Below are 18,046 nucleotides of genomic sequence, written 5' to 3'. Positions count from 1 at the left end.
AAAATGCTTACTACATTGCTTAGAACATAGTAGGTACTTGTATTCCCTTCATTCTATCCCTTATGTGATTTAAGTACTACATATGTTATCCTTATACAAATGAGGGAAAAGGAGACTCAGGGATGCTAAATGCCTGGCCCATTTTTATACAACAAGTAAATATCAGATTTGGAATTTGAATCTAGCTTTCTTTCCTTTAGACCACACTATATATCAAGGCACATTTAAAATGGAACACTGCCATATTTTAGTGAAATATCTCATCTTTAAGAGTAGAAGAAATGGCAGAAGAAATGACATGCTTCTGAGTTTTGTAGTTAAAAATATATATTTTTATTTTTTGGATTAAATATGCCATGACTTATGGCTAATTTTAATAATTGTAATATTTTTAATGGTACTTGGCCACTTATCTAATACAATTAATACCAAAAAAGAAAGCACTGATTTCCTAAGGGTAAAAATCTTTTATATATTAATTAGACATCTTTGTCTTATTTGTTTGGATAACATCTAAATCTGTATGACAAATATGCAGTTTATTTCTCAAGTACTTTAACTTAGGAAAAGCATGATCTATCACTAATTTTACCTTTATAGTGTAAATTTAAATTCATACAGAAATTGTAGCTACAAATACTCTAGAGACCATTTCATTCAATTCTCTAATTTTTATATGAGGAAACTGAGTCTCTGAGAATCTACATGTGTTTAATTAAAATCACACAGGTAATAAGTGATGAAGCTTAATTTTGGAATCAGGTTCTTTGACTACATCCAGAACTTTCTCCCCCTGTACCACAATTATTATAGATTGTTTTGTCACTAATAATTTGCTATTCAACAAGTTTCTCCTTCCCTGTATGTTTTCAGTTGTTTTTTTTTTCTTTATCATTATCAGAGTCCTAACATTTTGTTTCACTGAATTTTTAAAGGAAATTTAGAAACTGTTGATTCCTTTGCTGGAATGGAAATATATCATAGCAAATGTGTCTATTCTACTTGTATTTCTGTATTCTTTTAGCAATATTAAAAACAGGGAGCATGTATACCTCAATTTTATTTGTATTGTTCCTGTACAACTTTTGGATATCAGGAAGTAAAGTAGGTCACTATTATAGAAAAATAGACTTAGTTTGAGGAGACCTGAATTTGAATCTAGAAGTGATAGTGACTCAAGTCACTAAACTTCTGAACCCTTGTTTTCCCCATTTCTAAAATGTGGGATGTAGCATGATTGTTGTAAAGATGTATAATTCTGAAGGTCTATATAAATGTCTGCTTTTACTATTAAACAGTTACTCTGAGTATTTTTTTTTTGTTCTTGAAAAAAAATAAAGGGTATCTTAGAAGATTAAAGTGGGAAGGGACTTAAGAGAACATGTAGTTTTAACAGCAGCATTTTACAGATGAAGAAACGAAATCTGAGTTTGAAAGGCACATTGTTAAATCATTCCTAGCTGGTATCTGGTTTGTTATTTGCTCTCAAGTTTGTAGAGCTGGCTAATAGTTTCAAAGGTTGATACAGACTTTGACAGTGTGTGCATGTTATGTTAAATAATAAAGAAAACCGAAAGTTAAGATGTTAGACTCTCCGGCTGCTGTCAGATTCCTCATTTACTGGGAAAGCTCCTCAGTACTACATTTTGACAGTGAGCAGTAATGTTTGTATAAGAGGATTGGTGGCCAGAAATAAGCCACAGTGTCTAATCAGACACAGAGGCCTGCCTGGGCAGTATGCCATGACATTTCTTGAGTGTATTGCTCATAAGCAAAATGGCCTCATGCTGAAGAGGATGGACATTAAGTCGTGAAGAATTAGAATTCCAAGAGGAGTTTCAAACTCTCTGGAGAGAACATTCTTGTGCAGAGGATTTGAAAATGAGTGAATCTGTGGAACTCTGATTGCCTTCAAATCAAATGGGGAATATATGTGGATGTGTAAGAGCAGAGAAAGAAGAACAATATTTAAATCCTGCCAGGGCTCCCTTGAATCCTGAAAAATATTCCCCTGGAAGAAAATATTTCAGAAGGAAACCAAAGAAGCAAGTTGTGGGAGAAAATGATTCAGAACCAGCTCAAGAAAATGAAGGAAAAAAGCAGAAGAAAATTCACATTTCAGAAAAGGAAGAGATTTTTCCTAGTGAATTGGTATTGGAGAAACCTTCTGTACCGAAGGTTACACTGGATGGCGACATTCTGAGAGTGACTACAGAGGTTTCAGTTGCCGGACTTAAGCAGAAACCTTTGCTGAGTGCTGCAAATAGGGAATTTTTCAAGGTGAAAACTTCTCCAGCTAAATTTAGTGAAACAGAAGAAGAATTAAGTAACCCGAAAGAAAACAGTTTAGAAAAAGACAGTACTCCATATTGTACAAAAAGGAAAAAACACTCAGATGATGTCAACACAAGAGAATTAACATTCCAGAGGAAAACTGATGTTTTTTATTTTCAAAAAGCAGCCAGTTTGAACTCTCTTCGTAACGACCTAGAAAGACCATTTGAAGAAAGTCAAAATCTATCAGGTCATTTTAGTAATGGAAAAAAATCACAAAGCTTGGAAAGATTTTTTTCTCAGGCAAAAGACAACCCTCATTTTGGAAAAAAGAGACGATATTCTTTTTGTACCAATTTGTCTTTAGCTTCCAGGGACACAGAACTTGTTACCCTTTCAACAGATGGAAATGAGGTAAGTAGGACTTGAGGTTTGAAAAATGGAAAGAGTGTCCCTGTTTGGTTTAGATTCTGCAATTGCATCTTCTTTCAATTTGGGGGATTTTTCTTTAAAAATGAACAAGCAACCCATGAGCTTTAGGCAATAAAAACTCTACCATCATCTCTGATGATGAGAACACCAATATCAGCAATTGCAACTTTTTTTAGATGATTGCTTTTCTATAAATTACAAAACAGTTGCAGATTTGAATTGGTAGTGGGAATTTTCCTTATTTGGGAACTTCTTACATCAACAATGAAATCATAGGTATGGATCAACTGTCATTTATCCAGTGCTTTACAGTTTGTAAAAGACTATATACCACTTTTTTTTGACACTCATGGCAATACATTGAGATGGTATTAAAATATAATAATACCCCATTTTACAAATGAGGTTTACAGATAAAGAAACTGGAGTTCATACTTGGTTGTGGTTATTCTAATTAATAAATGTCAGTTAAAAGTGAGATTTTAACTAGGGTCCTTTAATTCCAAGTCCTGTGTATTCCTTACTATGCAATATTGTCCTTCTTAAAAGGGGGGGCGGGATTTTAGAAAAGTATGTATTATTTTTCTTTAAATGATAGGAAGAGATTTCTTTTTATTTCTCAAATTCAAATTACTTTAGATCTATTTATATAAACATATTTGTGTTGCTGGAGTTAAAGATTCTTTTCTCAAATGAGATAATGAATGATAAAGTGCTTTGTGAATGTTAAAATCCTACATAATACCAATGATTAGAATCTTTATTATCTCTACTGTATCTTTTTACATTAAGGTCAATTAGAAAGTTCTCAGACAAATCACTACCCTGCTCTATTCCTTAGCTTAGAATAGTGGATTGACAGTTTGGTCCTAGAGATAGGAAGTCTTTGGCTCAGTTCCTTCCTCAGATACTTTTTATACTGTGTGACCCTGGACAAGTCATTTAACTTAATGCTTACTCTTTAAAAAAATTATTTCGTCTTTTACATTCCCCATTACATGTAAAAACTATTTTTAATATTCATTTTAAAAACTTTGAGTTCCAAATTCTCTCTTTTCCTCCCTCTCCACCCTTCCTCATTGAGAAGGCAAGCAATCAATATAGGTTATACATATATAATCATGTAAAATATTTCTATATTAATTATGTTGTGAAAGCAAACATAGAACAAAAAACTCCAAGAAAAATAAAGGAAAATAAATATGTTTTATTTAATCTGTATTCAGATAATATCAGTTCTTTCTATGGGAATGGATAGCATTTTTCATCATAAGTCCTTCAGAGTTCATTATATTCCTGAGAATAACTAAATCATTCACAAATGACCATCTTCCAATATTGCTGATATTTTTTACACAGTACATTTCACTTTGCATCACTTCATGTTAAATTTTTCCAGGTTTTTCCAAGAGCATTCTGCTCATTATTTCTTTTAGCACAATAGTATTCCATCACAATCACATACCACAATTTGTTCACCCATTCCCCAATTGATGGAAATTCCTTCAATTTTGAATTCTTTGTCGAAAAAGAGTTATACATATATTTGTATATCATTTTCCTTTTATTAAAAAAAATCTTTGTGTATACAAACTAGTAATGATATAACTAGGTCAAAGGATATAGACAGTGTTCCAAATTCCTCTACAGAATGTTGAATCAGTTCACGTTAATTGCTCATTTTTTCCATATACATTTCAATAGTTGTCTTTTTCCTCTTCTGTCCTTTTAGCCGATCTGCTATGAGGTAGTACCTCAGAATTGTTTTAATTTATATTTCTCCAATATTAGTGATTTAGAACATTTTTTTCATATGGCTATAGATAGCTTTGATCACTTCATCTAAAAATTATTCATATATTTTCATCATTTATCAATTGGGGAAATGGCTCTTATTTTAATAAATTGATTCAGCTCTCTATATATTTGAGAAATAGGTCTTTATTAGAGAAACTTACTTCAAAAAATTTTTTTGCAGTTACTACTACTAACTGTATTTCCCTCTAGCCTATCCCCACTATTTATTCTATTCTCTCTCTCTCTCTCTCTCTCTTCTTACCCTGTCCTCAAAAGTGTTTTATTTCTGACTACCCTCTCTCCAATCTGCCCTCCCTTCTATCACCCTTCCCCTACTTTTCTGTAAGGTAAGAAAGATTTCTATACACAATTAAGTATATATGTTATTCTTTCTTTGAGCCTTTTTTTTTTTAGGTTTTTGCAAGGCAAATGGGGTTAAGTGGCTTGCCCAAGGCCACACAGCTAGGTAATTATTAAGTGTCTGAGACCGGATTTGAACCCAGGTACTCCTGACTCCAGGGCCGGTGCTTTATCCACTATGCCACCTAGCCGCCCCTCTTTGAGCCATTTCTGATGTGATCAGTCTTCATCTCTCTCACCTTTTCCTCCAGTGTAAAAACTCTTTCTTCTTTTATGTGAGATCATTTACTCCTTTATACCTTTCCCTTTCTCCCAGTGCCTCTCTCATACTTTAATTTTAATTTTTAAATTATATTCTTATTTAACTCATACCTATGCCCACTGTCCATATATACTCCTTTTATCTATCATAATAATGAAAACATTTTTATGAGTTATAAGTATCATCTTTCCATGTATAAATGTAATTAAATCCCTTATGATTTCATTTTCCTGTTTACTTGTTTTATGTTTTTCTTGAGTCTTTGATTTGAAAGTTAAATTTTTTATTCATCTCTGGTCTTTTGATCAAGGATGCTTGAAGGGACAGCTAGGTGGCACAGTGGATAGAGCACTGGCCCTGGAGTCAGGCAGACCTGAGTTCAAATCCAGTCTCAGACACATAATTATTACCTAGCTGTGTGACCTTGGGCAAGTCACTTAACTCCATTGTCTTTCCAAAATAAAGCATACTTGAAAGTCTTTTGTTTCATTGAATATCCATTCCCCAATCCCGGAAGTTTAAACTAAACTTTGCTGTATAGGTGATTTCTTGGTTGTAATCCCTGGTTCCTTTGCCATCTGGAATCCTTTAATGTAGAAGCTGCTAAATCTTATCTTATCCTGACTGTGGCTCCATAATACTTGAATTGTTTCTTTCTGACAGCTTCCATATTTTCTCCTTGATCTGGGTACTAAGGAATCTGACCATAATATTCTTGGAAGTTTTCATTTTGTGATCTCTTTCAGGAGGTGATTGATGAATTCTTTCAATTTGTATTTTACCTTCTGGTTACCAGAGTAGTTTTTCTTGATAATTTCTTGAAAGATAATGTCTAGGTTATATATTGTTTTTTTGGATCACAGCTTTCAGGTAGTCCAGTAATTCTCTTCTGGTTCTATTTTGCAGGTCAGTTGTTTTTATTCCAATGTAATATTTCACATTGCCTTTTACTTTTTCATTCTTTCAGTTTTGTTTTATTGTTTCTTGATTTCTTACAAAGTCATTAATTTCTATTTGTCCTGATTTTTAAGGAATTATTTTCTTTAGTGAGCTTTTGTACCTTCTTTTCCATTTGACCAATTCACTTTTTAAAGGAATTCTTCTTCAGTGAATTTTTGTAGCTCTTTTTTCATCGGTCCAATTCTCTTTTTAAAAAATTCTCCTCCTCATTTTCTTTTTATATCTCTTTTTCTTTCTGACCTGTCTATTTTTTTTACAAGGCAAATGGGGTTAAGTGGCTTGCCCAAGGCCACACAGCTAGGTAATTATTAAGTGTCTGAGACTGGATTTGAACCCAGGTACTCCTGACTCCAAGACTGGTGCTTTATCCACTACGCCACCTAGCCACCCCAGACCTAGTCTATTTTTTAAGGTGCTATTTTCTTTAATATTTTTGTGTCTCCTTTATGAAACTATTAGTCCTTTTTTATATTGGTTTTTTTTATTTTTTGGTATCACTCTTCATTATTCTTCTCGTTTTTATCTCTACCTCTCTTACTTGATATTCAGAATCATTTTTTGAGTACTTCTATGACCTGAGTACTTCCATATTTTTCTTGGAAGCTTTGGATGTAGGAGCTTTGACTGTCTTTTTCTTTGGGTGTATTTTGATCTTCTCTGTCACCATAATAACGTTCTATGGTCAGAATTTTTTCTGTCATTTGCTCATTTTTTCCAACTTTTTTCTTGACTTTTAGAAACTCTTAGTTAAAGTGAAACTCTGCTACCAGAGTGATGGGGGGACTGTCCCAAACTTAAGGAGTTTTGTGTAGCTAATGACTTTAAGTTTTTAGTTCTTCCAAGGTGTTGATGATGGTTGTCCTTTTTTGAAGAAGGCCACGGCAATAGTTCCCTATGGAATGATGGAATGACAAGCAAATGAATTGGATTTGAGTGAGGCGGGTGCTATACTAAGTCACCAGACTTACTCCTCTGGAGCCATCTGGGTCAGTGCCAAGATATGAATCAGGATGGCTGGAGATGATCCTGGATGTGAAACTATCATGGTTAAGTGACTTGCCCAAGGTTACGCAGCTAGTGAGTGTCAAGTGTCTGAGGTCGCATTTGAACTCAAGTCCTCCTGACTCAAGCACTGATGCCCTATCCACTGTGCTACCTAGCTGCTCCTATGATTTAAAGAGATATGTTTACTATTCTTCTAATCTATGCTCTGGTCTGTGAATGAGCTTGAAACACTCTGCCTTTGAACTGGGACAAGGGTTTGTGTTCCAGTATGATCCTATGCTAGTCCTGGGTCTACCACCCAGCTCTGATTATGGATAAAGCAACAGAGTCCTGCCTCACTGCTAACAAATATAGCCCTATGATCTCCTTTTGACCAGTTGTTTGATCCCCTTACCATCGCTTGACTGAGAGTTCTGGGAGCAGTTGCTATCACTGCAGATTGAGTGGCTCCCAAGGCCTGCTTCTGGTTTGCTGAGGCTGGGTCTGTACTGGCATGGTCTCTATGAGACTGCGCTCCACTCTTACCCGGGTGCAGCAGATCTTTCCTGCTAACCTCCTAAGTTGTCTTTGGAAAATTATATCATCCTGTCCTTTTGTGGGACTGCTGCTCTAGGAACTGTTTTTATGACATTTAATTAAATGTTTTAGAAATGTTTTGGGGAAACTCAGGATAGGCACTGCCATCATGGTTTATCTCTCTTGGCATTCTCTACAGTTAGCTCTCTAAGACTATAGAATTACAACAGTAGAGGGAATTTCCTCACCAGGAAATTTTCTATACTAAAATTATCACTACTTAATGTTTTGTGGACTCTTGCACAGGTGGCTCAAATAACTTTGATTTTTTTTGATAGTTCAGTAAAAGTAGGAAAATGTAAGCTGATTTTTGGTGGTCTCACTGACAGCATCTTAGGTATAATTCTTGTCACAGGCAAGATCACAGAATTAATGCACGCTTTATCCTCATTCCCATGTGATTTTAATGTTTTCTGCTAGTTAAAAATTTTTTGGATTGTTTTTCATTCCAGATGGTTTGGAAATCATGAAAATTTGGCATGATAACATCTACTTAAGTATATTTTATGTTTTATGTACCAATGTTATGTCTCTGCTAACGTGGTTGTGGGTCACAGTTGGTTGACTTCTCAAGGATGTTTTGAAGGCAGTATTTGAACTCTGAAGATTTGTTGTTTTAAAGTCTGTGAAAGACAGCCAGGTTTATTATTATCCTTGCCTCATCTTTTCTTTAACCATTGTTAGTAATTATAGTTCAGGCCAGTACATAATAGTGACACCATTAGTAACTATGACAGAATGCAATATTTATTAAAATATTTATACAGAGAAAGAGTCCAAATTTACATCCATTTTTCATATTTATGTAGACAAACACTTGCTCCTAAGACACTGCTATCTTAATCTATCCTATCTGGCTATTGCCTTGATGGAATTTTTTTTTTAATGACTCAGTCTAAAATAGTAGTGTAACATAATTTAGAAATCTTAGCATTCTACCCTTGACCTATGTCTAATTGTTGACAAAATTGTTTCAACTTGATTTTAATTTCCAAAAAAATAGAAATGTGACCATTAATTTGTCTTCCTAAAAGCTACAGCAGCCCCCAAAAATCAGTGTAGGCCTTATATCTTTTGTTGGTTGGAAGGAATCGGCAACTCTGTCTTACAGTTTTTTAACTTTTGTCTTTGAAAAATACTTTAGTTCATGAGTATAAATGACAAGTATTGATCAAATTAAAGCAGCAGTTTGGAATTCTTGGCGAGAATTTATTTTTCATTACCTTAGGGCAGAAGTAATTTGCCCAGAGATAAATTGTGGCTTTATTGGTAGGGATGTGTTTACCTTAGCAAATGGAATCAGGAAAGAATAGCTGGTTCTAAAATCCCACCACACCTTGCCAACATTATGTCATTCCATCTATTTACATTTTATTGAGGTGAAGTGAGAAAGCTTATACAGTCTATTTTTGTATCTTTCTTAGACTGGCATAGAGGTCAGTGACAAGTAAAACCAACTTGATCCTACCTGCTTATATTTGAAATTCTTTTTTGCTCTGAAATACATCCTTAGTCTGGGCTTTTGAATAGTTTTGTTGTGGAGATTGGGCAGAAATAAAATTTGTTTTCTTTCATTAATGGAAATCCTTTACCCATAGTTTTTTATGCTGCTACATAAGAGTTACTGTGAATTTGTTTCCTCATTCTTATGTCTGGTCTTTTTTTTTTTTTAAATATCTGCCTTTAAGAACACCAAAGGACTGATTCATTTATTCAGCTCCTTAACTTATATGGAGAATTCCTGTAAAAATTATCAAGAAACCTACCACTTGAATTGCTTTTGGATAATTGTTTTCTTCCTCTTTTCTGCTTATTCATACTTTGATCTGAACCTTTATTTTTTAAACTTCATCATTCATCATGATGTATTTGATCACTTTTTTCGCCCCCTTTCCTCCACCACCCCCAGCCTTGGGATTCATTGCATTATAAAATTGCAAGTATCATGCCAGTGACAGCATCTCTGTCATGGAAATGTTTGCTTTTAGCCTGAAAGAAACCTCCTCATATCATGTTCCCCCACTTCAGATCTGGGGGGTGGAGGAGAAGAGAAACAACAAAAATGGAGGTGCCAAAAAGAACAATTTGTAATTTGTGCCTATATCTGTAGTTTCTGTTTCCTATCAAGTATGTCATCATTTAAAGGGAAGAAGGAAGGAAGGTGATTAACTGTTTCTATTTATTAAGGTATGTTCTTTAAGCTTATAATGAATATAGAAGCACAAAACCCCAGAGTAATAAGGGAACAAAAAAGATATTTAGTCTATACCATACAAGGTCACATATCCACCAAGTAACTATTCCTCAAGGCTGTGCTTATACTTTTCTTCAGCAAAATATGTACTTTCTCTTGGCTCAGATTGTTTTCCTTGGACTCGTGTCCATTTTGGTATTAGTCCCTAACTTCCGGTCTACTTTGCAGCCAGATCCCTGGCCTTTGGTTCAGTTGAGGACAGATTCCTGACCTCCTGCTCTTAATCTTACCACTCTTGGGTATCATGCTTTAGGATCATTTTCCCTGATTTTCTTTGGTCATGTCACTTTGCCCATATGGTTATTTGACCGTTAACTACTGTACCTAAATTCATTTGGCTTTATCTTTATTAATCCACTTTGTAAAATAATTTTTTAACAGCAAATCAAAAATTTAAGAAAATTCAAGAAAAATACGTATACTGGAATATACTGGAAATACATATATAGGTAGAAAGATACTGGAATACTGAAAATATATATATACAGAACCTGGTGGGCCTAGTCTCCCTACATGTAGATGATACTTATCAGGCTTATAGAGAAAAAGTGATAACACCAGTTGCAACTCTGTTGAAGTCATCCTTGTATTAAGACCTGGAATTTAGAAAGCTAGGCTATGCTAGCAGAGAAAGAGCCCTATTAAATTCTCACATGCTGAAAAAACCTTCATCAGCAGTTATCTAAACCGCCTGTTATATTCAAAACAGGATGCTAAGTGCTAAGGAGATGCAAAGACAACTATTTGGATCTCCTGCCCTCCAGGACCTTACAGATTTAGAAAGACAAAAATGTACATATGTAGGTATATGCAAAATATACACAAAGTGAGTTTGGGGACTGATACTAGCAGCTGGATCTTTTGGAAAGGTTTTATTTAGAAGGCAGCTCTTGAGCTAAGCCTTGAGACCAGAGAGGGTTGTGAGAAATGGAAGTGAGAAGGGAGTAGGAATTCTTAACTTTTTGTGTCAAGGACCACCTTGGCAGTTTGGAGAAACCCATTTGGCTCTCTCCTCTGCAATCCTTTCCCCGATCACACAGTTAGCAAAATTATACTTAAAAAGCACAGATCTGGGCATGTCATCCTTTTTTTTTAAGTCTAATCTTTTTTATTTTATTTTTTAAAAATATACAAATATTTTGTGTTTTCCAATTATATACAATAGTAATTTCTACCTATATTTTTTATGTAATGTTTTGAATTTTACAATTTTTCTCCCCCCACCCCACTTCCCAGAAGGCAGTCTGATAATCTTTTGCATTGTTTCCATGCTTATGGGTATGTCATTCTCAAGAAATTTAAGTGGATACCTATGATCTCCAGAAGCTAATACAAACTCCTCTCTTCCTGCATTTCATCCCTTCTATTCTTAATCTAATCAAACTGGCCTTGCTGTTTTACATATTATATTGCTTTTTTAATCTTTTTGCCTTTGCATAGGCTGTCTTCATAGGCTGTTAGGCACCTTTCCTCCCCTCTACCTTTTTGGAATCCCTAGTTTCTTTCAGAGCTCAGTTCAACATCTTTTAGATGAGACCTTTATGAATCTTCTGAACTGCTTGGGCCACCCTGCCTTCTAAATTACCTTGGACTTTAAAAAAAATATTTTTTCTATATATTTGTTGGAATATACTTATATGTCCCCATGTTATATCATCCAATAGAATTTAAGGTCCTTGAGGACCATTCCATTTTTGTCTTTGAATTTTCAGTGACTGGCAAAAATGCTTGTTGAGTGATTGATTGAAATTGAAAATTTTTTCATTGAAAATACTCCATATAAAAAACCATCAATAAAAATAAAAAATTACAATGGCAAAATTACAAGGAAGATATTCCCACTCTGATCTCTTTGAAGAGGTGAGAAATCCACATATGTTGCATTTGTAAATATTTTCAGATTGTTTCAAAGTATTGATTTTTTAGCTGAATTTTTTTCTTTTTCTTTCTTTTTTATGTCCTTAAAAACATGTTTGTTATATGTATGCCTCTTTGGAATGGGCAAGAGGAAGAACACTGGGAAAAATTTTGTTGATAAAAAAATTTTAAATAGCTACTTAAAAAAAGAAAACATATTCAATTGAGGATACAAAATATAGTTGAAATCTATAGATCAGAAATCACTTTTTAATCTACTCTAGATAATAACTTATATGCAACCTTTTAATTTGTATGATTCCTGTCCAGAATTTTCCTTAAATTTTCCCCTGCCTTCAGGCTACATAAAATTAAGTCAATGAGACAAAGTTTTAATATACATAAAAAGTTAATGGTCATGTATGAATGAAATAGTTACATAAGACCACTCTAGTAGAAACATCCTTTGGAGACATTTGGATTAATTTCCAAAGAAGCATTGGTAATAAAACTGTGCTAAGAATTCATAAAGGAGAAAGATCAGATTACCATGGGATGACTTAGTGTTTAAGTTGTCAGTGAAGAATGATTTGATCTGGGGTTTGAAAATTAGTAGAACTTGAATATATCTTCAACAACAATGGAAGACTGTCACATGGAAGAAGGAATAGTATAAGCAGTGTCTTGGAGGCAGTAAAGTACAAGGCTATAGTTGAGAGTTGGAAGACATGTTGAGAAGGCAGTCTTCATCTTTCCATTTGTCTTTTGTCTCTCCTCCAAATCCTTTGAGAGGCACTACACTCCCTATTCTTGGGTTTTACTAACCCAAGGATTATTTAATCAAAGAAGATTGCTCTATTTCCCTACATTCTTAAAACGAGCATTTTCAAAAATATAGGCTATCTAAAGTATAGGCATTAGTATAAGAGAGGTCATAATAGCAATTTGGTATATTGGTGATTTGGCAGAGGGAATTTCCCTATCCCCCTCCCCAGAAACCTCCTATAGCAATGAAATCACAGACTGTATCCTTCTCTAGGGAATAAGTAATAATGAATACAAAGGGATAAGGAAAGTGCTTTCTTAAAATTTCTCATCTCTCTTTTTTTTTGTGATACAGATCTATTAATTGAATAATTTTAAGTATAATAATTTAGCATTATTTTAATCTCTTACCACTTTCTCTCAAACTTAAGCAGAAGCTAATTCCATACTGCTTATGTCAACACAGAAAAAGTGTTTCCAAGTGATTTAGAGAAAATGTTTGCTTCTGAACAGTTTTCTCACAAATGTTTCAACCATTTTGGCAGAAAGAAATGTTGTGAAAATATTTTTAATGTTTGCATGGAAATTTGAAAATGTGATAAAATGTTCAAACTCTCTTAATTGTAAAGAAACCTAGAGCATTTGAAAACTATCTTGAGGCTCATATTTGCAATCTGCCAAGTCAAGTCAACAATTAATTAAACTCGGGGCTAGGTGGTACAGTGGATAGAGCATCAGCCCTGGAGTCAGGAGTACCTGAGTTCAAATCCGGCCTCAGACACTTAATAATCACCTAGCTGTGTGGCCTTGGGCAAGCCACTTAACCCCATTGCCTTGGAAAAACCTAAGGGAAAAAACCCAATTAATTAAACTCTTGACATTTGCTAGAAATTTTGCTAAGCTATAGATATAAAAAGGAAGGCAAAAACAGCCCATTTCTCAAGGATCTCCTAATTTAATGGGGAAGACAACATGTAAACAACTGTATGTACATATAAAATATGTACAAGGTAAATTGGGAGTAATCTCAGAAAAGAGGAATTAGAATTGAGAAAAACCAAGAAAGACTTCTTATAAGAAGGTGGAGTTTGAGCTGAGACTTGAAGGAAGCTTGGATTCCAAGAAGTAAAGATGATGAGAGAGCATTCTAGGTATGGAAGACAGAAATGGAGTGTTGTATGATGGAACAGAAAGAAGGGCGCAGTGTCTCTGGATCATAGAATTTATAGAGAAGAATAAAGTTTATGATTCTAAAGGTAGGACGTATTCAGCTTCTGAAGAATTTTAAAGGCCAGACAAGATTTTTGCATTTGGGCCTGAGAGTGTTAGGGAATCACTGGAGTTTACTGAATGCTTTAGGAAGATCACTTTGGCAGCTGAGTGGAGGCTGAATTGGACTGAGAAAAGACTTGATGAATAGTTTCTCCCATCTTGGGCAAATTTCTACTATTTTGAGCCTCAGATTCCTTTGAGGAGCTTATACTAGATAATCTATTCTAAAATTCAATGATTCTTCAATTCCCCTTTACTTTTCATTTTCCCCCCCAGGTAAATCATGTTAGTTCTCTCCATTATTTTTCATAATACACTAAATTATTATAAACTAGAGAAAACAATGCTAATTGGACAAAATAAATTTGTATTATTTTTCTTTTGATTTTTCCTAAAGAATATTTCTTTTCTTATTCTTAATTGTTGGAAACACACACACACACACACACACGCACACAATATATGTATATTTGGAAAAAAAACGGATAAAGTACTAGGAAGTGTCAGTGTTGGAGATTTTTCTGGTTTTGTGTACTCGCAGTAGATACCATAGCCATGACAACAGCTATAAAAATAGGGCATTACAGTTGCCCAGTTGTTTGCTAACATTGACTTTTGTTCAGAGGACACTTACATTTACAGCTCCAGCTGACTGGGAGAGGCTGTGGCAAATCAGTTTTTCAGGAAGTGGGGCATTTATATCATTTATTATCATCTTTAATATATTGAGGCTAGCTTTCATTCTCAAAAGTCATTTGTTGTCTTTAAAAATGAATAAAATGTTCTTGTTGGAAGTTACAGGAAATATTTTTTTAAAAGATTTAAATGAAAGTTAGTTTCCTCTTTACCTATAGTCTTCCTTCTTAACAAAGGATCAGGCATGACTCCCATAGCTGGAAACCTTCCTATAGCCTGGTTATTATTAAGAAGAAAAACAGAAAAGATTGTGAAATAGTAACTAGTGAAATACACAAAGCTGAGGGAAGATCATCCTTTCAGAATAGATTTTTACTCTAAACATGTATGTATGATTATTTCCATATTCAGAGTTTTTAGAATTGTTAGAATTGTTAATGAAATAAGTACTTGGCTGCTAATTACTTGGGTAAAATAATAGCAAGTGCAAGTGTTTTTGGCCAGGATCATAGATAGGTATGGGACTAGTTCAGTTAGGATCAAGGTCACCAGCCTTATGTGCTGAAAAGATTTGTGGTTCCAGGAATTAAGAAAGGAGTCTTCCTGTACTTAGGTGTTAAACTTTCAGCTATTTTTGGAACTGTGGCTTAAATTTTCTGATACTACTTGTCCCACACTAGCAGAACTCTTAGAATGAACAAAGATTTGACCATTTTTAAAGTCCAGTTGTTGACCCAATTACCAAGAGTCTTTGAGTGTAGGTTTCTGTGCTCTTGAACTACTTGATTTTTCCTTCCTTCCTTCCTTCCTTCCTTCCTTCCTTCCTTCCTTCCTTCCTTCCTTCCTTCCTTCCTTCCTTCCTTCCTTCCTTCCTCCCTCCCTCCCTCCCTCCCTCCCTCCCTCCCTTCCCTCCTTTCTTCCTCCCTCCCTCCCTTTCCTTCCTCCCTTCCCTCCTTCCCTTCCTCCCTTCCTCTCCTCCTTCCTCCCTTCCTTCTTCCTCCCTTCCTTCCCCCCCCTTCATCCTTCCCTCCATGACCTTAACTTTGATGAATGTTTCTCATTCAGAGATGCATTTTAGTAATGGAGGATTCATTCAATCATTGTTTCCTTCTTTGCTCACTCTGTCCCTGGATTATCAAGTAGTGTATGGGATACAGTGTATGTTGATAAAAGGTAGTAGGGGTAAAGTGCTACATACTATTAATTTTTTTTTCTTTTAAGAAAAGAGGTGTTTCAGTGTACAACTATTTTATTTCTATTACTGGGAGACATGTAATGGATAGGTGAAAGATGTGATAATATTATCTTTTCATTTGTAATGTACATAATTGTGAATAGTGAACATGGCATAAAGATTTAACTACTTTCTTGGCTCATATACAGGATACAATATAGTCTATTAAAAAAATCTAGTTACCAGTGAAATTTATGGTGAGCCCACCTATGTGATGTATATAATTTTAAAAAAAATCTCAGTTTGATGGCTCCTTCCCTTATCATCATGCTTTCTTATTATAAATTATATTTCTCATAGAATTAACAAAATTGATATTTGCTTTTAGGGTCTTTCCTCCCTACATAACCATAAATGATTTACTTTAACTGCATTACTTGTTCAAGTAATCTGCAACTTGAAAATATTTCATTGTACTTTTACAAAACAGTGAACAATATTTTCTAAGTATATGTGAGGATTCTGGGGGGGAGATGAATGCATGAACTTGACTAATAAACCTCCAATAACATATGGATGAATCAAAACTCTCTGATGATTATGTTTAGCTATGAGGAATCTTTCGTATTAACAATCACTGTAACTTAGATGATTTTCTTGGCATTTATTATTTTTTTAAGATTTTATTTATTTTGAGTTTTACAAATTTCCCCCTAATCTTACTTCCCTCCCCCCAACCCCCACAGAAGGCAATTTGCCAGTCTTTACATAGTTTCCATGGTGTACATTGGTCTAAATTGAATGTGCTGAGAGAGATATTATATTCTTAGGGGAAGAAATATAAAGTATAAGAGATAGCAAGATCAGACAATAATATATCAGTTTTTTTTCTAAATTAAAGGTAATAGTCGATAATCATCCCCATGTTGTTGTTAGGGTGTACAGTGTTTTTCTGGTTCTACTTATCTCACTCATCATCAGTTCATGCAAATCCCTCCAGGTTTCCCTGAATTCCTGTCCCTCCTGGTTTCTAAAAGAACAGTAGTGTTCCATGACATACATATACCACAGTTTGTTAAGCCATCCCTAAATTGAAGGACATTTACTTGATTTCTAATTCTTTGCCACCACAAACAGGGCTGCTATGAATATTTTTGTACAAGTGATGTTTTTACCCTTTTTCATCATCCCTTTAGGGTATAGATCTAGTAGTGACATTGCTGGATCAAAGAGTATGCACATTTTTGTTACCCTTTGGGTGTAGTTCCAAACTGGTCTCTAGAAAGGTTGGATGAGGTCACAGCTCCACCAATAATGTAATAATGTCCCAGATTTCCCACAACCCTTCCAACAGTGATCATTATCCTTTCTGGTCACATATTGGCCAGTCTGAGAGGTGTGAGGTGGTACCTCAGAGAAGCTTTAATTTCCATTTCTCTAATAAGTAATGATTTAGAGCATTTTTTCATATGACTATGGATTGCTTTGATCTCCTCATCTGTAAATTGCCTTTGCATATCCTTTGACCATTTGTCAATTGGGAAATGGCTTTTTTTTAAAATTTGACTCAGTTCTCTGTATATTTTAGAAATGAATCCTTTGTCAGAAATACTAGTTGTAAAGATTATTTCCCAGTTTACTACATTTCTTTTGATCTTTGTTACAGTGGGTTTTGTCTGTGCAAAAGCTTTTTAATTTAATGTAATCAAAATCATCTAGTTTGTTTTTAGTGACGTTCTCCATCTGTCTTCCCTAGTCATAAACTTCTCCCCTTTCCATAGATCTGACAGGTAAACTACTCCTTGATCTTCTAGTTTGCTTATAAATTATTTTTTATGTCTAAATCCTGTATCCAGTTTGATCTTATCTATGTATAGGGTGTGAGGTGTTGGTCTAATCTAAGTTTCTTCCATACTAACTTCCAATTATCCCAGCAGTTTTTATCAAAGAGAGTTTTTAACCCAATAGCAGGACTCTTTGGGTCTATCAAACAGCAGATTACTATAATCATTTCCTCCTAATGCACCTAGTCTATTTCACTGGTCCACCACTCTATTTATTAGCCAATACCAGTTTTGATGACCGATGCTTTATAATATAATTTTAGATCTGATAGGGCTAAGCCACCTTCTTTTGTACTTTTTTTTTTTGCATTGAATCCCTGGAAATTCTTGACTTTTTATTTTTCCATATGAATTTACTTGACACTTTTTCTAACTCATTAAAGTAATTTTTTGGAATTTTGATTGGTAGGGCACTAAACAGGTAGTTTAGTTTTGATAGAGTTGTCATTTTTATTATATTAGCTTGACCTGTCCATGAGCAGTTGATGTTTGTCCAGTTATTTAAATCTGATTTTATTTGTGTGCAAAGTGTTTTGTAATTATTTTCAAAAAAGTTTCTGAGTCTGCCTTGGCAAATA

At 34.4% G+C, this 18,046-nt stretch overlaps 1 protein-coding gene across 24 annotated transcripts in view; it reads left to right on the top strand.

Annotated features, from left to right (window-relative positions):
- Nucleotides 1-18,046, top strand: part of DST (dystonin) — a 592,091-nt gene that overhangs the window by 321,444 nt on the left and 252,601 nt on the right. The window contains exon 1 of one of the 24 annotated variants that reach the window (XM_074237253.1): nucleotides 1,203-2,688. The exons of 22 other annotated variants lie outside the window; for them this stretch is intronic. In XM_074237253.1, the coding sequence (XP_074093354.1) occupies nucleotides 1,921-2,688 (768 nt within the window). In that variant the 5' untranslated portion in view covers nucleotides 1,203-1,920. Of the gene's footprint in view, nucleotides 1-1,202; nucleotides 2,689-18,046 lie in introns of those variants that run through there. One more of the 24 variants, XM_074237260.1, reaches the window with a different exon arrangement.

Source organism: Macrotis lagotis, chromosome 5 (genome assembly GCF_037893015.1).
Source record: "Macrotis lagotis isolate mMagLag1 chromosome 5, bilby.v1.9.chrom.fasta, whole genome shotgun sequence".
Lineage (NCBI taxonomy): Eukaryota > Metazoa > Chordata > Mammalia > Peramelemorphia > Peramelidae > Macrotis > Macrotis lagotis.
Note: the sequence above shows the minus strand (reverse complement) of the source record. Positions and strands in the feature narration are given on the sequence as shown.